At 40.2% G+C, this 26,668-nt stretch overlaps 4 protein-coding genes and 1 long non-coding RNA gene across 9 annotated transcripts in view; 2 read left to right on the top strand and 3 right to left on the bottom strand.

Annotated features, from left to right (window-relative positions):
• Positions 1–1,561: 1,561 nt before the first annotated feature.
• LOC309510612 (uncharacterized protein) lies at positions 1,562–3,995 on the bottom strand. Its single transcript, XM_082185485.1, has 7 exons — positions 3,744–3,995; positions 3,561–3,641; positions 3,191–3,253; positions 3,071–3,109; positions 2,926–2,991; positions 2,760–2,798; positions 1,562–2,601 (listed from the first exon to the last, which is right to left on the bottom strand). Exons 1-7 carry the CDS (start codon positions 3,826–3,828, stop codon positions 2,567–2,569), a joined length of 408 nt encoding a protein of 135 aa, XP_082041611.1. The 5' UTR covers positions 3,829–3,995; the 3' UTR covers positions 1,562–2,566.
• Positions 3,348–18,668, top strand: LOC309510622. The gene is made up of 3 exons (XR_014210406.1): positions 3,348–3,527; positions 18,149–18,310; positions 18,649–18,668. It is a non-coding gene; the product is annotated as an uncharacterized lncRNA (long non-coding RNA).
• On the bottom strand, positions 4,164–25,461 carry LOC309510603 (HLA class I histocompatibility antigen, alpha chain E-like). Of its 5 annotated transcripts, none has more exons than XM_082185470.1 (7): positions 25,162–25,461; positions 8,156–8,425; positions 6,302–6,562; positions 5,936–6,217; positions 5,717–5,824; positions 5,625–5,640; positions 4,164–4,497 (listed from the first exon to the last, which is right to left on the bottom strand). In XM_082185470.1, exons 1-7 carry the CDS (start codon positions 25,214–25,216, stop codon positions 4,344–4,346), a joined length of 1,146 nt encoding a protein of 381 aa, XP_082041596.1. In that variant the 5' UTR covers positions 25,217–25,461; the 3' UTR covers positions 4,164–4,343. The 5 variants fall into 5 exon arrangements, with proteins under 5 accessions (XP_082041596.1, XP_082041597.1, XP_082041598.1 ...); XM_082185471.1 differs by lacking the exon at positions 25,162–25,461 and adding an exon at positions 9,058–9,197; XM_082185472.1 differs by lacking the exon at positions 4,164–4,497 and adding an exon at positions 5,302–5,458 and having other exon boundaries at positions 5,596–5,640; positions 25,162–25,460.
• LOC309510597 (H-2 class I histocompatibility antigen, Q10 alpha chain-like) overlaps positions 14,329–26,668 on the bottom strand; it is an 80,052-nt gene continuing 67,712 nt past the window's right edge. Inside the window, exons 13-15 of the mRNA XM_082185458.1 lie at positions 17,732–17,797; positions 14,870–14,908; positions 14,329–14,707 (exon numbers count right to left, since the gene is read on the bottom strand). Of these exons, the coding sequence (XP_082041584.1) occupies positions 14,673–14,707; positions 14,870–14,908; positions 17,732–17,797 (140 nt within the window). The 3' untranslated portion in view covers positions 14,329–14,672. The remainder of the gene's footprint in view (positions 14,708–14,869; positions 14,909–17,731; positions 17,798–26,668) is intronic.
• LOC309510704 (uncharacterized protein) lies at positions 15,361–17,725 on the top strand (the record flags this gene model as incomplete). Its single annotated transcript, XM_082185576.1, has 3 exons — positions 15,361–15,372; positions 15,790–16,539; positions 16,720–17,725. 3 exons carry the CDS (start codon positions 15,361–15,363, stop codon positions 16,957–16,959), a joined length of 1,002 nt encoding a protein of 333 aa, XP_082041702.1. The 3' UTR covers positions 16,960–17,725.

Genomic DNA, 26,668 nt, shown 5'->3' with positions numbered 1-26,668 from the left:
CTTCCGCTTACGTGTTTTTCGTTTATTAAAATAATATTTCAAGAAAAATTACTTTGGTGCAAACCAACATCTTTAGAAATCTTGAACATTTCCAACAAAAGTGCAAATTAAGCAAGTTCAATAATTATTGCAGAGTGTAGGCTAGCATTCCCATATAGGACACAAATGGGAAAGAACGAAACAAGAAAAGAAATGAAAATGAAAATAAAAGAAGAAGGGACATGAATGTGTTGTCAAAGTTTCTATAGTCTTTGGTGTTGTTGAGTAAACACTTAATCATTATAATTGTTTAAAGCACTAGGTAGGCTATGTATCAAAAAAAATTCTGATTACTGTAAAGGTGCATAAGCGATGTCACGCTTTTTTAGGCAGAAACATTTGTTGTCACATCCAGCAAACATCTCCTCACTATCTGTTAGCTGCCTCCTGTCCCCTGAACACACTGTAAAAAAATGCAGTCTCAGTAGACGGCCCAGGCTCCACAAACGGCAAAACATCCTGGCCCAGCCTGGACCACGAAACATAACAAACAGTGTTCCAGCCAATAACAGACAAGAATGATTTGGGGTTGGGGGGTTAGTGCGCGTGCACATGAAGGGGGCAAGTGGAGGAGAGAGAAGCATGAAGAGGGAAGTTAGCTAGAGGAGAGATGTCCTAAACAACGACAACGACTAACGTTAGAATTATATTCTCTTGAATTTTGATATGGCCGACACACGACCAAAGAGACGACGTTCCGATGAACAAATAGCAAAGAAGAGGGAAAAGGAGGAGGGATGAGGGATGAGGAGGAGGGAGGGTCGAGCTAGCCTCCATTTTGTTTGACAATACTTCAAACGTCAACAAGAAGAGAACCTTAACTTTTTCTAGTAGCCTACAGTATCTGCAGCGTATAAAAGACCTAAAAACTACAGACATGGACTAAAAGCCACAAACCTTTAATTTCATGGATTCTGTAGCAAACAGGGAACGTTCTCCTAACGTTCTCTCAAAGTTACGAACAAACGTTCTTCCTAATGTTAACAATTGGTTCAAAAGGTCTTTAATAATATTCTCAAAACATTAGCACAAATAGCCTATCGTTAATGGAACTTTTTTCCTGAAATGTAAACGGTTTAGTTGGATGTTCGTCTAACATTTTTAAATATTAGCCTACTAGTTTAAGAACGTTCAAAGAACATTTAAAACAAAATTCCCATCAGGTTTGCAAAATGGAATGTTCTCTTAGCTTTTGAATTACCAAAAAAAAAAAAAAAAAAATTTTTTAAACTGGACGTTTAGAGAACATTCAGAAATAACATTTTCGTTACTTAGTGGGAACGTTAGCAGAACGATCTTGGAAGATATTTTTGTTAGTTCAGGTTCAGAACTCTCAGATATGCTGCCCTCTCCTGGTTACAATCAGAACTCAATACAGAATCAATATGTGCCTTTATAAGAGAATAAACTTCTTTGAACTACTGGTTTTATGAGTTTTCTTCATTCTCCTAATTTTCTTGAACATTTCAAGAGTTTGTCATTTTCACCATGCATGGAAGAAGGAGGGATGTGAAAGGTCAGCTTGAATTTAATGTTTTAATCTCAATTCTTTATTAGAATATTTGTTTTTGCTCTAAAAGGGGTGAAATTCCTAAGACGATTAGTTCTGTTGCCAGTTTCACATTAAATCCTTGAAACGAAATGGGGCTTGGCATAATTTTAAACGATAAAATCATGCTCAACATTTAAAATGTCCACGTTTCTGATGGAGTGAGGAAGGTTTTGCAGGGATAAGCAGGTTTGCAGATGCTGGGAAAAAAAAATGTATTACAACATTTCAGTCTCCTGTGAAGGATGATACTGTAAACGTTAAAGTTGTCATTGACTGGACACCGATCACATGAGCACAGATTTTTAAGGATGACACGTGAGTATTTGCAGATTATAAGGGTCAAGGAATGTCTGTTTTTTTTATTTTTTATAAAACAACTTGATTTTAGAGATATTTAGAAGATGAAGAAAATGAGAAAGGAACAGAACTCAGTTTTGGTGCGTAATATCATTTATAAACTTTGTAATGCATCTATTTTGAACATAAACCAACACATTCGAAACACAAATTACCTTTTGAAATCGATGGTTTTACATTTTTAATGTATAAATGACTGTTTATGAAATGTATAAATGACTGTTCATAAAATCATTGATTTCAAAAGGTCCTTTGTTAATTAACACATTTCTAATACAAATATAGATAATGACTGTCATCCGTTTCTAACACTCCTCCAGAGGTAGACGGAGCTCACTGGGATTTTCATGCAAGTAAAACAACAATCATGTAAATAAATGTAACGTCATTTTGCTGGTTCATTGAGGATGTGCTGAAATATCCACACGGTTGATCTGATGTTTGACCTCCTGATACTCTTGTAAACGCTGTGATAAACCTCATATTAATGGCCACGGGTTTATAATTAAACATGTATAAATGACTGTGATGTTCAGATTTCCATGTTCTTTAGGCTTTGATGATGGAAGTAAAGCTCTAGATCTGATTCTTCAAAACAACCTGAACATCCTCGATCTTCTAACCGGAGTCATCGCTGTCCTTTCTGTCTTGAGCTGAAGAAAACAACACAACATTTCATTTCAACTGACAGCCATTTAAAACCGGAGAACTTGTGTGTTTCTGGTTCAAAAACACCAAAATTAAATAGCAAACATTTCAAGTGCAAATGGATGAATATGTTTATCTTTATTGAAATGAACTGAAACATTACTGAGGTTTGGCAGTGAAATGTCCTTGGATCTGCAGCGTCCTGAAACACAGAATAACAGCATTATAATATCTTCATAATCAGCACAGATATGGCAACCTTTTGAGTAGTTACAGTATGTTTCACATTATAATGAAATGTGATTTGAAGGAGAGACTATTAACATTACTTGGCAGTGGTAACAGCAGGGCATTCTGGGTAATGGTGTTCTGATCAGTGTCTTCTCTCTCCATGGCTGGAAAAACACATCTATAGTTTCACATCTGTGTTTCTGACAGACTAAAACTACAAAACACAAGAAAGTCTCAACTCACCAAAGTTAGGCAGAGAGAAGTTCTTGGAGCCCATCGCACCTATAAAAGTCATGAAGGACACGTTGAGTGAGTGAGATGAAGAATCAGCGTCAGATAAGAGATGAATTCAGATGTTCTGACCTCGAGCTGCTGCTGGAGTCGCTTCAGTTTCACACAGACTTTGAGTGTCATGAACCTCCTCAGCTGAAAGAGAACGAGAGGAGCCATTAATGAAACAGTGTGTGTGTGTGTGTGTGTGTGTGTGTGTGTGTGTGTGTGTGTGTGTGTGTGTGTGTGTGTGTGTGTGTGTGTGTGTGTGTGTGTGTGTGTGTGTGTGTGTGTGTGTGTGTGTGTGTGTGTGTGTGTGTGTGTGTGTTCAGGACCTACTGTGAACCTCCTCAGCTGAAAGAGAACGAGAGGAACCATTAATGAAACTGTGTGTGTGTGTGTGTGTGTGTGTGTGTGTGTGTGTGTGTGTGTGTGTGTGTGTCAGTGTGTGTTCAGGACCTACTGTGATCCTCCTCCACACTGGGATCTGTGGGGTTTTCTTCTTCTGGATCAGTGTTTAAAGCAGCTGCACATCTTTCTGGTCCTGATGAAGTTCAGAATGAATAAAATGATGGTTATTAAACATGTCCATGCATTTAGTCATCAGCTGTACAGTGACAGGAGCTTTTTAACAATTCAGACTCACTCATTTCCTCCAACAGTTCTGGTTTCATTTTCCATGTTCCACTTGAACCTAAAATAACGATTATTAACACAGTCAGTTTCCTCATATCATCTCATGTCACTTCAGTTTATGATCAGAGAGATCTGTGTAAAGATTTCAGAAGATTTTCTTTTGTACGAAGAATGATTTAATAAAATGATGTTGAATGTGAACGGGTCATTTTGATGTAGTTTGCTTCTTAATGATATGTTGATTTTTATGCTAAATTGAACAATTACAGAAAGTAAATATTAGTGAATGTGAACTCACATACTTGCACAACCTGAGAGAGAGAGAGAGAGAGAGAGAGAGAGAGAGAGAGAGAGAGAGAGAGAGAGAGAGAGAGAGAGAGAGAGAGAGAGAGACATAATTCAGAGATTATGATTTCTGCTCACAAATATTAACAATCAGTCTCTTCATTTCACTTCAGTTTGTCATCATCAGAATCATCAGAGAAATACCTGAATTTATCAACCTGACAACTAGTTTCCAAAAATATACACATTTTATATACTGTACATGGACTCACCTACCATTGGTCCATGATAACCATACCTGTCTAAAAGATACAGAGAGGAATGTTTAATGACACAGTTCTGTTCTCTGATTCACAACAAGACTGATTACATGAGAGTGTTGCAGAATGTATGAATATATTATAGAGTTTCGACTTGTAGAAGAGTCAGACTCACATGATTCTGGTAATTTTGGTAATTCTGGTAATTGTAGGCTCTGAGGCGTTTAATGACATGCTTTTATTTCATTAAAATGAATTAACCGCAAGAAAAGTAAGGTTTAATATTAAATTGGTTATCATAGATGTTACTGTATTTGTGTAATAATTCATTGTTGTGATAACGCGGCGCAGTTTTACATGTTCTGAACAATTGTTGTAAAAGTACATTCGAACATACCCACATCATTTGCCAAAATACTGATTAATCTTTATGTATAACTATATTTATTTACATGGCCATAAACACCAGTTTACGGTGACAGGATGCACGCGACAGATCTGTCCGTTAAGTAGTATGTCCCAAAGCTTGCCTACTCTTTTGCTACATACTCAAAAGTATGTACTTCTTCTTCACAAAAAGAGTACATAATTTTAGGGCGTAGTATAAGTAGGCGAATTGGGACGCAGCAAAGCTAACGTTTGTCGCTTGATAGACGCTACAACTACAACTTCCGCATTTGTCCAGGACTCCACGCAGTACGAGCGGAAACCGAGGGTAACGCGGATATGACTATGACATTGACTGGCGACTCCCAGCTCACCCCTGCTCTAACGCCCCGTTTCCTTGGTTAAAATCGCAATTTTCTCATGATTTAAAAATAGTTGGAAACATTTGGGATATTATAAGTAATCAACTTAACAAAATATATAACACTGGCGTTATGATATTTTAATGCAAAAATCTGACATATTGTACCTTTAATGTAAATAATTCAGAGATTATGATTTGTGTTCATAAGTCAGTCTCTTCATATATATATATATATATATATATATATATATATATATATATATATATATATATATATATATATATATATATATATATATAATTGGCACAGAATACTATTCTATGACTGAATTCTATAATTGTTCTGAAAGCTCTAAAAATGTTTCCTAAAATATACAAATTTTAGATCTGTACATGGACTCACATTCTTCTGATTCTCTACCAAAACGACTGTCTAAAAGATACAGAGAGGAATGTTTAATGACACAGTTCTGTTCTCTGATTCACAACAAGACTGATTACATGAGAGTGTTGCAGAATGTATGAATATATTATAGAGTTTCGACTTGTAGAAGAGTCAGACTCACGTAATGATAAATATAGGGCTTCATTCAAATGTTTCTGGTGAAAATCTGAAATGATAAATATTAACAGTCATTCTGCCCTTCTACTCATCCTATATAAAGGTCTTACAGAAATAATACTCACTTCGACGTTTAACAAATTTTCTCAGCAGATAAAAAACAAGAAGAATGATGACAAGAACAACTAAAGCAACTATAAATCCAGTGAGCACCCGCAGCCGGACATTCACTCCTGTCACAGAAAAACAAAAATATTTAGTTCAGTTCTAATGAAGCAAACAAAAAAGTAATAATGAAGTGATCTTGTGAAAGCTAGATAAACTCTGATGAATGATCCTGTTACCGCAGCGGATGATGAGCGGTTCAGTCAGAGTCTGGTGCTTCACCACACACTGATACTGGGATCTTTCAGACGGCAGGATCTCCAGGCTCTTCTTCAGCTGAAAGGATCCGTCAGCGTTCGGTCTGATTCCCTCTGAGTTCAGCTGATCATCAGGGACCGGCGTCTGATCGTGTCTGATCTCCATCTGCACATGTTTAGGGTAGAAGCCTGTGGCCAAACACACCAGCAGAGACGAGACTGAAGATCCAGACGCTTTTACAAGAGTGTGAACACGAGGACGAGCTGCAGGACAGACAATGAAGATAATAAACCTGCATGAAAGAATGCATTCAAATAACAACCCTAGAGATTCTGATGTAAACTCACATTCCATGATGATCTTTCCCTCTCGCTGAAGTTCAGTGAATCTGGTTAATGTTTCCACACATTTCCTCTCCAGGCTGGAAACTGATTCTCTGTCCCAGATGATGTCATGGTCGAGGACTAAAGGCTTCCAGTGCATTGAGAGGTCAAAGGTCAAGGGCTGGCCATCATAGGAGTATTCATCAGAGCCTTGAAGAAACATTACTGAACCATTAGAGTGACATTCAACTGCACAGCCGTGCCTCCACTGAAGAACATGAAGATCTAGAGAAACACAGAAGATTAAGAACAGAAGATAAAATTGTAATCTTTTTTTTTATTAAATAAATATTACAAGTAGAAGATTTAACTGTGAAATGTATTTGCTTACCAAAGTACATTTTCTAAATGGTAGAACATTTACTCTCTCAAAACAAACTTATCATGTTCTAAAATATACACTCACCTAAAGGATTATTAGGAACACCATACTAATACTGTGTTTGACCCCCTTTCGCCTTCAGAACTGCCTTTATTCTACGTGGCATTGATTCAACAAGGTGCTGAAAGCATTCTTTAGAAATGTTGGCCCATATTGATAGGATAGCATCTTGCAGTTGATGGAGATTTGTGGGATGCACATCCAGGGCACAAAGCTCCCGTTCCACCACATCCCAAAGATGCTCTATTGGGTTGAGATCTGGTGACTGTGGGGGCCATTTTAGTACAGTGAACTCATTGTCATGTTCAAGAAACCAATTTGAAATGATTCGAGCTTTGTGACATGGTGCATTATCCTGCTGGAAGTAGCCATCAGAGGATGGGTACAAGGTGATCATAAAGGGATGGACATGGTCAGAAACAATGCTCAGGTAGGCCGTGGCATTTAAACGATGCCCAATTGGCACTAAGGGGCCTAAAGTGTGCCAAGAAAACATCCCACACCATTACACCACCACCACCAGCCTGCAAAGTGGAAACAAGGCATGATGGATCCATGTTCTCATTCTGTTTACGCCAAATTCTGACTCTACCATCTGAATGTCTCAACAGAAATCGAGACTCATCAGACCAGGCAACATTTTTCCAGTCTTCAACTGTCCAATTTTGGTGAGCTCGTGCAAATTGTAGCCTCTTTTTCCTATTTGTAGTGGAGATGAGTGGTACCCGGTGGGGTCTTCTGCTGTTGTAGCCCATCCGCCTTAAGGTTGTGCGTGTTGTGGCTTCACAAATGCTTTGCTGCATACCTCGGTTGTAACGAGTGGTTATTTCAGTCAAAGTTGCTCTTCTATCAGCTTGAATCAGTCGGCCCATTCTCCTCTGACCTCTAGCATCAACAAGGCATTTTTGCCCACAGGACTGCCGCATACTGGATGTTTTTCCCTTTTCACACCATTCTTTGTAAACCTTAGAAATGGTTGTGCGTGAAAATCCCATAACTGAGCAGATTGTGAAATACTCAGACCGGCCTGTCTGGCACCAACAACCATGCCACGCTCAAAATTGCTTAAATCACCTTTCTTTCCCATTCTGACATTCAGTTTGGAGTTCAGGAGATTGTCTTGACCAGGACCACACCCCTAAATGCATTGAAGCAACTGCCATGTGATTGGTTGATTAGATAATTGCATTAATGAGAAATTGAACAGGTGTTCCTAATAATCCTTTAGATGAGTGTATGTATATTGTACATGCTAGTTAACTGCAAAAATTATATAAAATCAACCGATTTAAGAGAATGTGAATAATATGCAGCCAATTTTGACGTTCAAATCAGCATTAGTAAATTGTTTGATCTCATGTATGTTAATTTTCAATAGAAATGAAATTTGCTCGCATTGCTTGTCATAAGTTTACCCTAAACATAAACATAATTACCCGTGTCCCGTGTGCTGTTCTCATTCCTCTTGTCCATCAGTGTTTTAATGTTGATCTGAAGCCACTGTTGTTTATAATGCAGATCATCACTTTCATTAAAGAGTCTCTCAGATTCCTCACACAATCGAGTCATGAAATCTGCTTTATTCACACTGTTACACAAACTCATCTGTATGTCATCCAGTTCGACTGAGTTGTAGAATTCATACTCTTTTCCAGACACCAGAGGTTTAGATACGGCGCTGTATGTGTAGTATAGAGAGTGCATTTCTGACATGAGGAAGAAACAAGTTAACACAAGTAAGAAACAGAGTTTAAACATGAACCTGCCAAATTCAAAGGCAAAAAGTAGAAGCACACTGGAAGAATAAATCTAAAGGAAACTAAATGGATTAAACATAATTATATAACAAACTATAATTATAAATCAATAGCCTATCAAGTTCAACCAAACTTTTCAGCATTCTCTCGACAAAAGTCTTTTTGCCCATAAACACATTTACTTGATTTAAATGCGTTAGCATAATCTACTAGTGCAACTAAAGGTGAATGCAAAGTTTCACATAGTAAAAATAATGAAGACATCAGAGTTTTCTGAGCACTCTTTACTACATTTCTGACACGAGGAAGACAGAATAAACAAGTTTAAACAGGTAAAATGCATGATTCATTTAATACAGGCATATCTACAAAGTTTCATATAATTCAGTAACACTTTACAATGAGGTTTAATTTGTTAATATTAGTAAACTACATAACATGAACTAACAATGAACAATAGCCTACTTGTGAAACACTTACTAATCTGAGTTAGTTCATTTCAATATTTACTAATACATTATTAAAAATACAGACACATGTGAATGCAAAGTTTAACCGGGTCAGAATAAGAGATTTCTTACCACTGTGAGAGGCGACAATAGCCGAAACCACAAGGAGAACTTTGACTGAGGCCATTGATGATGGGTTTCAACGTGAAACTGTAAAACCTGTAAAACCACATTCGTGATGTGTGTGAGTCTCCAGTAGCAGTATCCAATGGCACATGTCACTATGAGTATTGGCACATCTGGTCTTCATTGGCGTGTGGCAGTGGATAGTGGCATGTGTCACTGACATCACTGGCATGTGTTAGCCTACTGACATTATTGCGTCGCGGAACATGTCGCTGTGTGTTGTGACACTTCCAGTAGTGACTGACAGATTAATCGAGCACCTATACTGACGTAATTGTGAATAAATAAATAGCCTAATTTTGTGATCACTACTGGAGGTGTCACAACACACCTGTTGTGTGTTTATGCTGAATTAAACAAGTAAAGCAACATGAAATTCCCCACAGTGGTAGTGATAAGTAGAACAATAATCTGGTGGAGTTTGCAGAAAACAATTTGATTTTATTTATTTTATTATATATATTTTTTTTAAAGTCTACCGACACCAAGCGCCTACACCTTATACCACGCAACCTTGTGTAGACGCGCAATATATTTTTAGCGTAGATGGCGTGACCGCGCTTCTCCGGGGCCATACTTGAGTAAAAGTACATGTAGCAAGGTAAGCAGGAGAAGGGGAGGGGATTGTGAAGCAACTACCCATCCCATTACAGATTGCTGATAGGGTGGCCCAATTTAAAGGACAGGCAACATGGAAAGGCAGCCAGGGTCCTTGCAGCATCAGTTAGCCGTTTGGGACTGGGTGTCCTGTGGTGTACTTCTTTTTTCTCAATACGCTGAATTCACGCAGCCGCCATTTTGAAATCGAAAGTGAGGCTCCGGTGGGAAGAACCCCGGAAGTAACGATAAACAACAATGCCTTGGCTAACCAACCTGAAGCTGCTGCCGCGATTTACACTATTGGATGTTAATATCCAATATAGGATATGTATATAGTTCATTCCTGCTTCTTTTTTTACATTCTGAATTATATATAAAAAATGTATTTTATTTATAAATGAATTTCACTGTATATAGTCTAAAGTATGAAAGAAATGTATGTACATTTTTAGAATTGACACAACATAATTTAACACAACAATACGCCATCGCATTCACGACTCTCCTGTGATTAAAGGCGACACTTCCGGTTTTCTTCCCACCGGAGCCTCGCTTTCGATTTCAAAATAATGGCTGCGTGAAATCAGCGTATTGAAGGTAAACCTGTATTTTTTTGGTGTACTATTACAAGGGATGTTTTTATTGTACTGATGCAGTCACCAGCACCAGTTTAGATTTATTTATTATTATTTATTTTTTATTAATTGGGGGTATTTGAATCCATTAATGCATCATGTGGGTATGAGTTTGTAATTATGGTAATATGATTATTGTATTATATTTTAGAACTGTTTGCCTGATGGAATAAATTCAGGACCACCATGTATTTGTCTGGCTGTGCACCTTAAAGGTATGGTTATTAATTTTGAGTTTGTTGTTTGTTTGTTATCTGGATGTAACTGACACTCATGAAAAATATTCTGTTTTGTTATAGGGTGTTGGATGTTGATTGCTAGTCGCTGTTCTCTTATTTTTTTTATTTTTTTTTTGTCTTATGTTTGGTTTGGTTTTATGTGACAATTGTGAAATTGACTGCTCCCTCCCTGACTTATTTGTGGTAATTAATTTCCTAGCCAGCTTTATGTGTGGTTGTTGTTTGTTAATTGTTTTTTTGTTTAATCTATTGGTTGATTTGTCGCTGGCTTTGTTTATTTATCTATTTTTTGTTGTCTTTTTTTGTCTTTAAATTATGTATTTAATTTAAACTGTTTTTCACCCTTGATTAAGCAGCAGGGGGTAGTTTCCCATCGTGGTCGGTGGAGAACTGGGAGTACAATTTAATTGTGGGTTGATTTGTGTGGTTATTAATTGTGAACGTGTATCACATACTCCTGTTTGCAGTGAAAGGCTTATGGGGGTTTGCTGTGGTTTTCACAGAATGCAGTGAAGTGTCCCCTGTATAGTTATTTTTTTTTTTGTATTCCTAGTTGGACAAATTGAGAAATTGCTCCCCCTGTCAGCTGAATCAGTTCATGCCCTGAATAATTTTATGGTATTGTTTAATAAAGAATTTTGTATTTTTCTACAACTTATTGTCTTCTGTGATAGATCTGTTTCTTTTCCCTTTTTTTATTTGGCCCTAGTGGGTGTCACATACAGATACAGCGAAAATGACTCCATTACAAGTTACAGTCACCAATTCCAATACGACTAGAGTAAAAGTCTTGGAGTATCTGATTTTAACAGTATTTTACTCATATATAGACTCAAAGATGCACTAGTCCTCGACACCTATAGAGACATGACAGTGAAAATAAGAAAAACATTTTAGATTTCTTTTATATGAGAAATCGTGTTCATTTTCTAAAATCAAAATAAAACACATAAATATTGCAATGAATAAAGGTCAATACAACAGCCTCTTAAACATCTACAAACTCTCAAGTCTCAGTTGAGCTCAAGTGCACCAAGGCCATAAGTAAACCAATATATCCATCAAAAGATATCATCAATATAGTGGACAGCCTAAATCAAATTATGTTAAGTAAAATTAAATCGTCAAATCTACTTGCACTAAATGTGCTGGTTTCGGCCTCATCACCGCTGCATGTCATGTCCTCATCTCCCAAATCAAGATTCAGAAACTGCTAATGCACTCGCATTCACATAAGCCTTGACAAGTTTTGGTGATAAAGGCAAAACACACAAGATGTGGTTCTTCACGGCGATATCACTTCTTTATAGCAGAAAAAGTTAGGTGCCATAAAATAATGTGCCTAATTGCATCACTCATCGCAAATGTATTGGAGTAAAAAGTACATTTACAATATTTAAAAATGTAGTCAAGTAGAGATTAAAAGTTGCTAATATATTTGATACTCAGTAAAACTACAAAGTAGCCAAAAAGATACTTAAGTACAGTAACTAATTGCATTTACTCCAATACTTTACACCACTGCGGATTCATTCAAACAACTGACGCACTTTCAGCACATTCCACTTACTCCGTTTTATTCCACTTACTCCATTATTCCACTTACTCCATTATTCCACTTACTCCATTATTCCACTTACTCCATTATTCCACTTACTCCATTATTCCACTCACTCTGTTATTCCACTCACTCCATTATTCCACTTACTCCATTATTCCACTTACTCCATTATTCCACTCACTCTGTTATTCCACTCACTCCATTATTCCACTTACTCCATTATTCCACTCACTCCGTTATTCCACTCACTCCATTATTCCACTTACTCCGTTATTCCACTTACTCCATTATTCCACTTACTCCATTATTCCACTCACTCCGTTATTCCACTTACTCCATTATTCCACTTACTCCATTATTCCACTCACTCCGTTATTCCACTCACTCCATTATTCCACTTACTCCGTTATTCCACTTACTCCATTATTCCACTTACTCCGTTATTCCACTTACTCCATTATTCCACTTACTCCGTTATTCCACTCACTCCATTATTCCACTTACTCCGTTATTCCACTTACTCCATTATTCCACTTACTCCGTTATTCCACTTACTCCATTATTCCACTTACTCCATTATTCCACTTACTCCGTTATTCCACTTACTCCGTTATTCCACTTACTCCATTATTCCACTCACTCCATTATTCCACTTACTCCATTACTCCACTCACTCCATTATTCCACTCACTCCGTTATTCCACTTACTCCATTATTCCACTCACTCCATTATTCCACTTACTCCGTTATTCCACTCACTCCATTATTCCACTTACTCCATTACTCCACTCACTCCGTTATTCCACTTACTCCGTTATTCCACTCACTCCGTTATTCCACTCACTCCGTTATTCCACTTACTCCATTACTCCACTCACTCCGTTATTCCACTTACTCCGTTATTCCACTCACTCCGTTATTCCACTCACTCCGTTATTCCACTCTTACTCCGTTATTCCACTCACTCCGTTATTCCACTCTTACTCCATTATTCCACTCTTACTCCGTTATTCCACTCACTCCGTTATTCCACTCTTACTCCGTTATTCCACTCTTACTCCGTTATTCCACTTACTCCGTTATTCCACTTACTCCATTACTCCACTCACTCCATTATTCCACTCACTCCGTTATTCCACTTACTCCATTATTCCACTCACTCCATTATTCCACTTACTCCGTTATTCCACTCACTCCATTATTCCACTTACTCCATTACTCCACTCACTCCGTTATTCCACTCACTCCGTTATTCCACTTACTCCGTTATTCCACTCACTCCGTTATTCCACTCACTCCGTTATTCCACTCACTCCGTTATTTCACTCTTACTCCGTTATTCCACTCACTCCGTTATTTCACTCTTACTCCGTTATTCCACTCTTACTCCGTTATTCCACTCACTCCGTTATTCCACTCACTCCGTAAAAGTCTAGTAGACCAACATACCATAAAAATTTCTTCATCCTCGGTGCCACGGTTCAGGTAGTTATTTAGGAAAAAGTGCATTTTTTTGGGTTTGGGGGGGCCCAGCGCGGGGGGGGAGTGGCCCCCGGGGACCAAACGAAATTTTTTCCTTAGAAGTCTAGTGGGGCTACATGCCCACCAAATTTCATGTTCCCCGGTGTTTCGGTGTCCCTGGTATGGTTGACGAAAAATTTACGGGGGCCCCAGCGCGGGGGGGGGGGGGGGAAGTGGCCCCCGGGGACCAAATTAAATTTTTCCGTAAAAGTCTAGTAGACCAACATACCATAAAAATGTCTTCATCCTCTGTGCCACGGTTCAGGTAGTTATTTAGGAAAAACTGCATTTTTTTGGGTTTGGGGGGCCCCAGCGCGGGGGGGGAAGTGGCCCCCGGGGACCAAACAAAATTTTTCCGTAAAAGTCTAGTAGACCAACATACCATAAAAATTTCTTCATCCTCTGTGCCACGGTTCAGGTAGTTATTTAGGAAAAACTGCATTTTTTTGGGTTTGGGGGGGCCCAGCGCGGGGGGGGGAGTGGCCCCCGGGGAACAAACGAAATTTTTCCTTAGAAGTCTAGTGGGGCTACATGCCCACCAAATTTCATGTTCCCCGGTGCTTCGGTGTCCCTGGTATCGTTGACGAAAAATTCAGTAAGGTGACAAAAAAAAAAAAAAAAAAAAACTTTGACAATCCCTATATGACCGGCTAGCTACGCTAGCGGCGGTCATAATAATGACTCATGCGTTTATAACACTCCTCCAGAGGTAGACGGAGTTCACTGGGATTTTCATGCAAGTAAAACAATAATCATGTAAATAAATGTAACGGCATTTTGCTGGTTCATTGAGGATGTGCTGAAATATCCACACGGCTGATCTGATGTTTGACCTCCTGATGCTCTTGTAAACGCTGTGATAAACCTCATATTAATGGCCACGGGTTTATAATTAAACATGTATAAATGACTGTGATGTTCAGATTTCCATGTTCTTTAGGCTTTGATGATGGAAGTAAAGCTCTAGATCTGATTCTTCAAAACAACCTGAACATCCTCGATCTTCTAACCGGAGTCATCGCTGTCCTTTCTGTCTTGAGCTGAAGAAAACAACACAACATTTCATTTCAACTGATGCCCATTTAAAACCGGAGAACTTGTGTGTTTCTGGTTCAGAAACACCAAAATTAAATAGCAAACATTTCAAGTGCAAATGGATGAATATGTTGTTTATCTTTAGTTGAAATGAACTGAAACATTACTGAGGTTTGGCAGTGAAATGTCCTTGGATCTGCAGCGTCCTAAACACAGAATAACAGCATTATAATATCTTCATAATCAGCACAGATATGGCAACCATTTGAGCAGGGATGTGCACAGGAATTTTGAGGGGCAGTTGCTCTGACCTGAAACTCAATGCCTCATTATGATCTTATTATTATTTATAAAGATTGCAAAAGATTGTAGACAGTATACAAAATGTATTAACAATATATTAAATGTCACCAAAATACACATGAGAAAAAGAGTTCCTCGTATTATTGTTTATTGTTTGTTTGTTTGTTTTTTGTTTTTGTTTTTAAATTTGAAAAGAAATAATCTGGATTGAATTGACAGATGGGGAAAAAACTCGCTTCTAATAAAAACAACAACAAAAAAAAAACCGCTTAAATTTCGGGGAAAAATACAATCCTTTTTTAACCTTTTGGCTTCCCGTACATTCAGTTGTGCTTCTTGCTCGTATTCAGTTCTGATGGTACGTATGGTCAGAGCCCGTCTACGGAGAGCCTTGGCACTTCCTATTAGCCCCATTGTATCGATCTTGGTTGCAGTTCCATTAGAATTCCACTGGAGGTGATCGCGGGCGAGTGCAGAATGAATGGGAGTCTATGGGGCTAGACGGCTAAATTTGTCTTTTTCACCCGATTGCCGTTGAGAAATCTCAGATTTTATTGTAGGTTTTGCAAGTTCAACATGGGTTATAGGTTGAAAGTTGAATGAACGAGTACTTATGTCCTTTCGATTTCTTACAGGTTGAGTTGTTGTTGCCCATAACACGCTAGCATTCTGCTAATGAACGCTGATTGGTCAGTGAAGAACTGATTACGACCAGAGATACCGCTTGAAGGCATCGTGGCATCCGAAGCGGGACCAGAAACAAACAAAACAAAAACTCTTCTAGCACGTGTATTTACCTGTGTCAGCTGTGTTGTGTGTTTCCCTGTGTCAGCTGTGTTGTGTGTTTCCCTGTGTCAGCTGTGTTGTGTGTTTCCCTGTGTCAGCTGTGTTGTGTGTTTCCCTGTGTCAGCTGTGTTGTGCGTTTACCTGTGTCAGCTGTGTTGTGCGTTTACCTGTGTCGGCTGTGTTGTGCGTTTACCTGTGTCGGCTGTGTTGTGCGTTTACCTGTGTCGGCTGTGTTGTGTGTTTACCTGTGTCAGCTGTGTTGTGTGTTTCCCTGTGTCAGCTGTGTTGTGTTTACCTGTGTCAGCTGTGTTGTGTATTTACCTGTGTCAGCTGTGTTGTGTGTTTCCCTGTGTCAGCTGTGTTGTGTGTTTCCCTGTGTCAGCTGTGTTGTGCGTTTACCTGTGTCAGCTGTGTTGTGTATTTACCTGTGTCAGCTGTGTTGTGTGTTTCCCTGTGTCAGCTGTGTTGTGTATTTACCTGTGTCGGCTGTGTTGTGTGTTTCCCTGTGTCGGCTGTGTTGTGTGTTTCCCTGTGTCGGCTGTGTTGTGCGTTTACCTGTGTCAGCTGTGTTGTGTGTTTACCTGTGTCAGCTGTGTTGTGTGTTTACCTGTGTCAGCTGTGTTGTGTGTTTACCTGTGTCAGCTGTGTTGTGTGTTTACCTGTGTCAGCTGTGTTGTGTGTTTCCCTGTGTCGGCTGTGTTGTGTATTTACCTGTGTCAGCTGTGTTGTGTGTTTCCCTGTGTCGGCTGTGTTGTGCGTTTACCTGTGTCAGCTGTGTTGTGTGTTTCCCTGTGTCAGCTGTGTTGTGTGTTTCCCTGTGTCGGCTGTGTTGTGCGTTTACCTGTGTCAGCTGTGTTGTGCGTTTACCTGTGTCAGCTGTGTTGTGTGTTTACCTGTGTCAGCTGTGTTGTGTGTTTACCTGTGTCAGCTGTGTTGTGTGTTTACCTGTGTCAGCTGTGTTGTGTATTTACCTGTGTCAGCTGTGTTGTGTATTTACCTGTGTCAGCTGTGTTGTGTGTTTACCTGTGTCAGCTGTGTTGTGTGTTTACCTGTGTCAGCTGTGTTGTGTGTTTACCTGTGTCAGCTGTGTTGTGTGTTTACCTGTGTCAGCTGTGTTGTCGATGCTTCGAGAGAAAAGAAAGTGCAGAGCGCGAAAGCACCAAAGTGACTGAAGGATTGCCGTAAAGCAGTATCTCTGGTCGTACGATGTGCATGACGTCATTGACACTTTAAAAGACTTTTTAAAGCAAATAAGTGACTCTAAAAAATCTAACACCAAGCAATGTATAATTTCTTTGCATCTCCTTTCGAATACAACATTCAAATTACTTGACAAAAAATTATATCCTGAGAAAAGTGGAATTTGATGGGTATAGCTCCATAGACCTCCATTCATTCTGCACTCGCCTGCGAGCGCCCCCGCATGGACAGAGACGTGTTACTGCAGCCAGTCCAGAAACCGGAAGTAACCAGAGAGTGCCAATTCTCTTCCTATTAGACATTCTCTGGTATGGTAACTGGGCAACTACGCATTATTTGTAGTATGATTGCGTAAAGGGAACAGGAATTCCGGTAGGGAACAGAATCGACTCAAAGAGTCGAAGTACCTCTATACTCTTTGATCGACTGCTACACTGGTCGCGTGCAGACTGCAGCCACATAAACAGAGTTTGCCCTTCCCCTACTGACTTTCACTTTCGGTGCCCGAATGGAAGTGAATGAGGATTTGCGATTATTATTTATTTTTTATCTAGGCCTACGTGAAATTCTGCATCCATTGAAGTTTTTTTTTTTTTTTTGGAAGGGCAACGTGAGTCGAGAAGGGCATATGGGCAGTTGCCCGGGCAACCTGAGAAAACCCCCTGTGCACGTCCCTGCATTTGAGTAGTTACAGTATACTTCACATAAATGTAATTTGAAGGAGAGACTATTAACATTACTTGGCAGTGGTAACAGCAGGGCATTCTGGGTAATGGTGTTCTGATCAGTGTCTTCTCTCTCCATGGCTGGAAAAACACATCTATAGTTTCACATCTGTGTTTCTGCCAGACTAAAACTACAAAACACAAGAAAGTCTCAACTCACCGAAGTTAGGCAGAGAGAAGTTCTTGGAGCCCATCACACCTATAAAAGTCATGAAGGACACGTTGAGTGAGTGAGATGAAGAATCAGCGTCAGATAAGAGATGAATTCAGATGTTCTGACCTCGAGCTGCTGCTGGAGGCGCTTCAGTTTCACACAGACTTTGAGTGTCATGAACCTCCTCAGCTGAAAGAGAACGAGAGGAACCATTAATGAAACAGTGTTGTGTGTGTGTGTGTGTGTGTGTGTGTATGTGTGAGAGAGTGTGTGTTCAGGACCTACTGTGATCCTCCTCAGCTGAAAGAGAACGAGAGGAGCCATTAATGAAACAGTGTGTGTGTGTGTGTGTGTGTGTGTTCAGGACCTACTGTGAACCTCCTCAGCTGGAAGAGAACGAGAGGAACCATTAACGAAACAGTATGTCAGTGTGTGTGTGTGTCAAACCTGAGGTCTGGTGATCAGAGACTTTTGTCTGTCCCCAGATCACGGTTGAAAAATAGAGGAGACCGAGCCTTTGCGATTGCTGGCCCTATTCCGGTTTACATCAGAGCGGCTCAATCTCTAACTGTTTTTAAATCCTCTCTTAAAACCTACTTTTTTTCTTTAGCTTTTAATTCATTGTGAGCTTTTGTCATGAATGTGTGGTTATGTCCTTGTTCTGTATCTTGCGTAATGTTCAGCACTTTGGTCAGCCCTGTTTGCGGTTTTTAAATGTGCTATATACATAAATACAAACTTGAAACTTGTGTGTGTATGTGTGTGTGTGTGTGTTCAGGATCAGGACCTACTGTGAACCTCCTCCACACTGGGATCTGTGGGGTTTTCTTCTTCTGGATCAGTGTTTAAAGCAGCTGCACATCTTTCTGGTCCTGATGAAGTTCAGAATGAATAAAATGATGGTTATTAAACATGTCCATGCATTTAGTCATCAGCTGTACAGTGACAGGAGCTTTTAACAATTCAGACTCACTCATTTCCTCCAACTGTTCTGGTTTCATTTCCCATGTTCCCGAATATACATCATCATCATCTAAAATAACGATTATTAACACAGTCAGTTTCCTCCTATCATCTCATGTCACTTCAGTTTTTGATCAGAGAGATCTGTGTAAAGATTTCAGAAGATTTACTTTTGTACGAAGAATGATTTAATAAAATGATGTTGTATGTGAACGGGTCGTTTTGATTTAGTTTGATTCTTATTGATATGTTGATTTTTATGCTGAATAAATTGAACAATTAAAGAAAGTAAATATTAGTGAATGTGAACTCACTTATTCGCCTACGAGCTGAGAGAGAGAGAGAGAGAGAGAGAGAGAGAGAGAGAGAGAGAGAGAACATGTCAACACTGGATGAAAGTACAGTAGAGAATGAATTATTATTTCAAAACACATTAATGTAAATAATAGTGTTCATAAATATTACTGTAACACATACAGTCAGTCTCTTCATTTCACTTCAGTTTGTCATCATCAGAATGAGATGTAAAGAGATTTAAGGCCAGATACGCATCTTGACTCATAAACAGCTTGTGCAACATACTACAATATATATATTATTGGCACAGAATACTATTCTATGACTGAATTCTATAATTGTTTAGAATTCTTTTCTTTTTTTTAAACAGCAGAGAAATACCTGAACTTATCAACCTGACAAATAGTTTCCTAAAATATACACATTTTATATACTGTACATGGACTCACCTGATGATGGTTGTATACAACTATATAAGTCTAAAAGATACAGAGAGGAATGTTTCATGACACAGTTTTGTTCTCTGATTCACAACAAGACTGATTACATGAGAGTGTTGCAGAATGTATGAATATATTATAGTGTTTCGACTTGTAGAAGATTCAGACTCACCTGATAATTCTGATAATTCCAGGGCTTCATTCTGATGTTTCTGGTTAAATTCTGAAATTATAAACATTAACAGTCATTCTGCCCTTCTACTCATCCTGTATAGTCTTACAGGAATAATACTCACTTCGACGTTTAACATATTTTCTCAGCAGATAAAAAACAAGAAGAATGATGGCAAAAAATACTTTAGCAACAATAAATCCAATGAGCACCGGCAGCAGGTCATTTACTTCATCTGTCACTGAAAAACAAAAATACATCCTTCATCACGATTTAGTTCAGTTATAATGAAGCAAATGAAACAGTAATAATGAAGTGATCTTGTGAAAGCTAGATAAACTCTGATGAATGATCCTGTTAATAAACCTGCATGAAAGAATGCATTCAAATAACAACCCTAGAGATTCTGATGTAAACTCACATTCCATGATGATCTTTCCCTCTCGCTGAAGCTCAGTGAATCTGGTTAATGTTTCCACACATTTCCTCTCCAGGCTGGAAACTGATTCTCTGTTCCAGATGATGTCATGGTCGAGGACTAAAGGCTTCCAGTGCATTGAGAGGTCAAAGGTCAAGGTCTGGCCATCATAGGCGTATTCATCAGTGCCTTGAAGAAACATTACTGAACCATTAGAGTGACGTTCAACTGCACAGCCATGCCTCCACTGAAGAACATGACGATCTAGAGAAACACAGAAGATTAAGACCAGAAGATAAGATTCAATAATGTGAGAGTGATATTATTCTAATAGATTACAAGTGGAGGAGAGCTGTGCTGTCAATAAGCCTTCAGCTGAACAAGCCATCTGCATTGCAGTTCTGAGGACGCCGGTTTCCTGGTTTTCACTGGACGCCGCCTTCACCCCGCTGTTCTGCTGTGCCATCCGGTGCGCCATATCCTTTAAACGCTTAGTGTGCTCGCCGTTGCGTCGCAATTTTCTTAAAGAGCATTTTCTAAGGCGTTGTTACAAATGCCTCATACCACCTGCACCTCGTGCAGAAGCCCTCTCTTCGGCGGAGACCGCCACATCCTCTGCGCTTCCTGCCTGGGCTGTGACCACGTGGAAGCTGCACTCGCCAAGGGCCTGATCTCCACACGACTAGCTGTTTCCGCCGCCAACGACCCCGTGCTTCCCGCTCTCTCTCTCCCTTTGCTCGAGCCGTGAAAAAAGAAGCACCGCTCACAAAGGATGCAGAGCATACGGATACGAGCAAACACACGCCAGCCCAGTCCCCATGTGCCTCGCTCTCTCCTAGAGGAACTCCCTCGCCAGTCCTGGAGCAACGGACGAGGATTACGGAAAGGATGACAGCCTTTCCATCGCTGCATCCGAATGCGACGAGTCGGCGGGCTACATTTCTGGCCCCGGACCGTCAACTCAGTGCGAGAACGAGCAGGGCTAACCAGGGCCGTTGAAGACCTCGGCCTCGAGTGGTCTATTAGGGCCGTTGAAGACCTCGGCCTCGAGTGGAGCCCACGCGCAGCAGGCTAGATGAGTGGTTCCCCTCAGCAGAGACCCGCCCCCTTCTTCCCAGAAGTGAATGACGAGCTGACGAAGTTGGGGAAAGCGCCACACTCAGCTCGCTTAAAGCCTTCCTTCTCCTCGACACTCTCTACTGTAGACGGCGCTCTGGAGAAAGGTTATGAGGCGATTCCTCCCCTCGAGGAAGCGGTGGCCGCACACCTCTGCCCGCCCACCGCTACAGGATGGAAAGCCAAAGCGTTGCATCCGACCAAGCCTTGCCGCGCCACTTCAGCTCTCGCTGGCCGTGTATACACCTGAACCGGAAGCTTTCAGGGACCTGCGCAACGCCACAGACCTAGCCCTGTGAGCCACAAAGTCAACAGCCCAGGCGATCGGACGAAGCATGGCGAACTTGACGGTGCTTGAATGGCACCTAATGCTGAATTTGACTGACATGGGCAGCTTTTCTAGATCTCCACTACCGGTCTGTTCGGCCCAACAGTCAAAGGTTTCGCGGAGCGCTACACTGAGGCTCAGAAAGCGTCGCAGGCTATGCGTCACTTTCTCCCGAAATGTTCCAGCTCTTTTCGAGCCAAAAGAAGGCGCCACCTCCTCAGCAGGTAAAATCAGCGCCCCCGGTCTCTCATCCCCGCCCAGCAGCTGAAGTCCGTCACAGCTCTCGCTCTGCAAAGCGCCAGCAATTCCCTGAGAGGCGGGGACCCCGACCCAAGATTGTGTTGGACCCCGAGCCTCGTAAGCCTTCCTAGCCATAGGAAGAAAGAGAGAGAGTTTGAGTCCCGCCGAGGCCGGACAAATCTCCAAAAAGAGTCTCACACATTTCCCAGTCCCCTCTTTTCAGGCAGCTGGAAATACCGATGTTGCAGTAAATGGGTCTGTTATAAAACACGCACACCTGCAAACAAATGCCGTTTTTACAGCTAAACAAGTAAAGCACGAAAAGAGCTCTTTTCTGTCCGTGTCATATGTAGGTCACGTACCCACGATAAAGTACGCACTCCTACACACAAGCACTGTTCCCACAGTATCAACCTTTCCTCCAGCTCACGCTGGAAGTGTAATGAATGTAGTTTGTGTGCCCACTATTAAGTATGCACCCCTACACATGAAAACTGTGTGAAAAACAAACAAATCCTCATGCAAATTCGCCCAGGGGATTGTTTTTTTCTCAGTGGATCTGAAAGATAGTTATTTTCACATCCAGACATCGCCCCATCACAGGACATTCCTGAGATTCGCCTTCGAGAGGCAGGCTTACCAGTACACAGTACTACCGTTCGGCCTATCACTAGCACCTCGTACATTTACGAAGTGAATGGACGCAGCACTCACCCCCCTGAGACAGCGGGGAGTGCGAGTGTTAAACTACCTCGACGATTGGCTGATTATAGCCCAATCGGAGGCACAATTGATGACGCACAGATCCTGGCTCCTCAGCCATCTAGAATGCCTGGGTCTCAGGATCAACTGTCTCTCAGCCAAAGTATTTCTTTCCTGGGTACAGTGATAGACTCTATACAAATGAAAGTGCGCCTTACGTCAGAACGCGCACTCACCATTCAATGCCTAGCAGCATCTTTCAGAGCAGCTTGCGCGCCTCTCAAGAGATTTCAGAGGATGTTGGGTCTCATGGCCTCAGCATCATCAGTACTCCAGCTTGGACTACTGTACATGCGTCCTCTCCAGCGCTGCCTAAAACCCTGTGTACCGACTCACGCGTGGCGATCTGGCTACTTACAAATCAGAGCGAACCACAGCTGTATCAAAGCCCTGGCTCCCTGGAAAGCAGCTACCTGGTATCAGTCAGGCGTGAGTATGGGTGTGGTTTCAAAGAGAAAAGTGATCTCGACAGACGCCTCCAACCTAGGTTGGGGGGCCCTTTACGAGGGCAGGCCCATCTCTGGCCTATGGTCAAGTCCGGAGAGGCGCCTATACATATAAACTGTCCAGAGATGAGAGCGGTCGCTCTATCACTGAAAGCTTTTCTCCCGTATCTAAAAGCCCACCATGTCCTGGTCCGGACGGACAACATGGCAGTGGTGTCCTACATAAATCGCCAGGGCGATCTCAGGTCAAACAACCTGCACACCATGGCCAAGAGTCTCATTCTATGGGCTCAGCACAACCTGTGCTCGCTGAGGGCGGCGCATGTGCCAGGCATTCTGAACCAGGGTGCGGATATGCTATCAAGAGACAATGTTCCCCCAGGGGAATGGTCTCTTCATCCACAGACGGTTCAGCTGATAGGGGCATCCAGGGCGCGAAGCGGCCTGATTGGTTCGTGCGTCTGAGCTCCCTCGCCATAGGTTCGTGCAGCTGCACTGCGTTTTAAAACGCATTTAAAAGCCTTACGCAATACTCGTTCCCTCATCTCAGGGAACCGAGGTTACGTTAGTAACCGAGACGTTTAGTTGGTTTAAGAAAATATGCATAATATGCATAATGAATAATATGCAACCAAATTAGACTTTCAAATCAGTGCATGAGTGATTTGTTTGTTCTCATATCTGTTCATTTTTATTGGAAGTAAAAACCACTCTTGCATTCCTCAATTATTCAAATTATGACACAGCTTACCCTCAACTGATCCCACTGTCCCCTATACATAATTACCTGTGTCCCGTGTGCTGTTCTCATTCCTCTTGTCCATCAGTGTTTTAATGTTGATCTGAAGCCACTGTTGTTTATAATGCAGATCATCACTTTCATTAAAGAGTCTCTCAGATTCCTCACACAATCGAGTCATGAAATCTGCTTTATTCACACTGTTACACAAACTCATCTGTATGTCATCCAGTTCGACTGAGTTGTAGAATTCATAAATGTCTCCAGACATCAGAGGTTTAGATACGGCGCTGTATGTGTAGTATAGAGAGTGCATTTCTGACATAAGGAAGAAAAAGAAAAACTTGTTCAAACAAGAAAAATGTCATGTATCATTTGTTGCAGGCACATGTCCAAAGTTTAACCTAAATCGGTAACACTTTAAAATGAGGTTTCATTTAATAGTTAACTAGTATCACAATCAAGTCATGTTTAATTTCTTGTTCTGTTTAGTTTCTAGTTCATGCGGTCTCTGTCTGTTGTGTAGTTAATTCTGAACTTCCTGAATGTTTATTAAATTTACTTATATATTTCATTCAGTGTCACGCATCTTTCTCTGTGGATTATACTACTCACATTAACCGAAATAATTAGTTAAAATTGTATCATTTAAAAGATACTTTAAAAATGTTACTAAAACATTACTACTTAAAAAATAAAAAAGATACTTCTGAAGAATTTATTAATTGTAGTTAATGTTAGTTTAAACATTACTAATACATTATTAAAATCAAAAGTTGCATATTACATATAACATTACTTAGCATATTATAAATAGTTACATTTTTACTTACAGAAACAAAGATTAATAAATACTGTACCGCATTAGTTAATACTGAAATTGTTCATGTAAACTATTAAATCTTATTGCAGTGAACATATAATAGGCTCACAGAGCAATCATGCTTACAGGATAGACTACCCTCGAATATCATACACTTTCCCAACTGATCATAAACTCATTATTCTCTTTTTGTTATCAGGAAGTGGTTTCAACAAGAGGTAATAATTGGGCAGGGAGTTGAAATAGGCACAACACCTGGTAACAGGTACGGAGTGATCACACCAGTCAAACAAACTGGACTTTGAGGGTCAAACATGCTCAGGTATGGTTCAGATCGCCTAGTGTGAGAACACACTTGTAGGACATTAGTGTTAAGTTTTACCCCTTAATTTGATCAATTTAAAGGTAAAACACACTGAATATTAAACAGTACCAAACTTCTCAGCATTCTCTCAGCACAGATCATTTTGAACCTTGTGAATAAATAATCTGTACAGTCTACAGACACATGTTAATGTAAGAATATGGAAACAAACGGAGTCCTTACCACTCTGAGAGGAAGATAAAGCTGAAATCAGGAGGAGAACTGTGATCGAGGCCATTCCTGATCTCTGGGTTTCAGCGTGAAACTGTAAAAAACTACTCACAGAATCACAGACGAACAAATGTGGAAATAAAAATGATGCTGTGCAGGGTTTCCATGTCTGTGTAAGAAGAACCAGCCCAAAGGCCAATCAGAAATAGACTAAAACCAGTCCAACGACCCTATCCAAATATCAAAACTCAACATAGCTAAAATGTTTTACAGTCACTGTTGTGCATTGTACTTACACAATTTTATTAATCCATATACCCAACGAAACGTGACAGTTCATCACACACAGGAAAAGAGAAATGAAAAGTGTCATGAGTCATATAAGTACAAGAAATAGACAGGAACTTTATCCAGGCTACACCAGTTTGTTTTTATCACAGTGATGAGCAGTGGTTTTTGTATGAGGGCAATAAATGTCATGATAAACTTTGAAGAAGCTTGACAATTTATATTTTTGATATATTATATTGATTTTTTTTTCTCACAGATGTGCATTTTCAACTAAAGAGGGCTGAGAATATTTATAATAATCTATCACTCACAAAACACACCATCTAGCACAGTTTTATCATTGGTAGAGAATGTAAAATATGTCAATACAATTATTTCAGTCAAATAGGCTACAGTTTGTGCAAATGTGCAATATGTGAAACCTTTAACCAGCGGGGGGGAAATGAACCCACAGCAACAGTTGAAAAGGGCAAACCTGGCAACCTAGATGATGTGTACCTCCGTTTTGAAATAGTACAACTCACTTATTTCCGGTTACAGGAATTTGACCGTCATTGTTTTCTCAAGCCAGGCGAGCCGATTAATAATATGTGCAAAACAAACTAATTTAAAGTTTTTAAATTTCAGAGACAGCAGAAGAAAACATATGAATGCTGTTGTGTCCCACTATCAGTGGCGTTGCTAACACAACGCTAAATCATAAAAAAAATTTATGTAGGCAACAATAATATTACGATGTACAGCAATCGATTTAAATAGTACATTGGGACTAATTTGTCGTTTAACGATGTCTGATATATGTTGTTAGTGGTGGGAATTTTCACGTGAATAAATACATAGATCCGACTACTTTGTGTGTATTTAAATGGTCAGAACCTACAGAAGAGAACATGCATTTCGCGAGTGCATGTTTTAACATTTAATTAAAGCATATATAATATAAGAAGCCTTTATGTCTGATGCCGTTTCGTCCAATGCCTTTATGTCTGATGCCTTTTTGTCTGAGGCTGTTTCGTCTGATCTGGTGTTTCGTACGAGACCTGACACCTGGCATTGTTTTTTCCTGAGACCTGAAGCTTTTCAGTCTGAGGCGCGATGCCATTTTGTCCAATGACTGAAGCCTTTTAGTTTGAGGCATGATGCCTTGTCTTCATATGTCTGAGGTCTGAGGATGTCCTAAAATGTCTACACCATTACTACAGTGGTGGGGACAATATCGACCTTAGCA

The sequence above is a fragment of the Leuciscus leuciscus genome (genome assembly GCF_965113295.1).
Source record: "Leuciscus leuciscus genome assembly, chromosome: 12".
In the NCBI taxonomy this organism is placed as follows: domain Eukaryota; kingdom Metazoa; phylum Chordata; class Actinopteri; order Cypriniformes; family Leuciscidae; genus Leuciscus; species Leuciscus leuciscus.
This window is presented reverse-complemented; position numbering and strand designations above follow the sequence as displayed.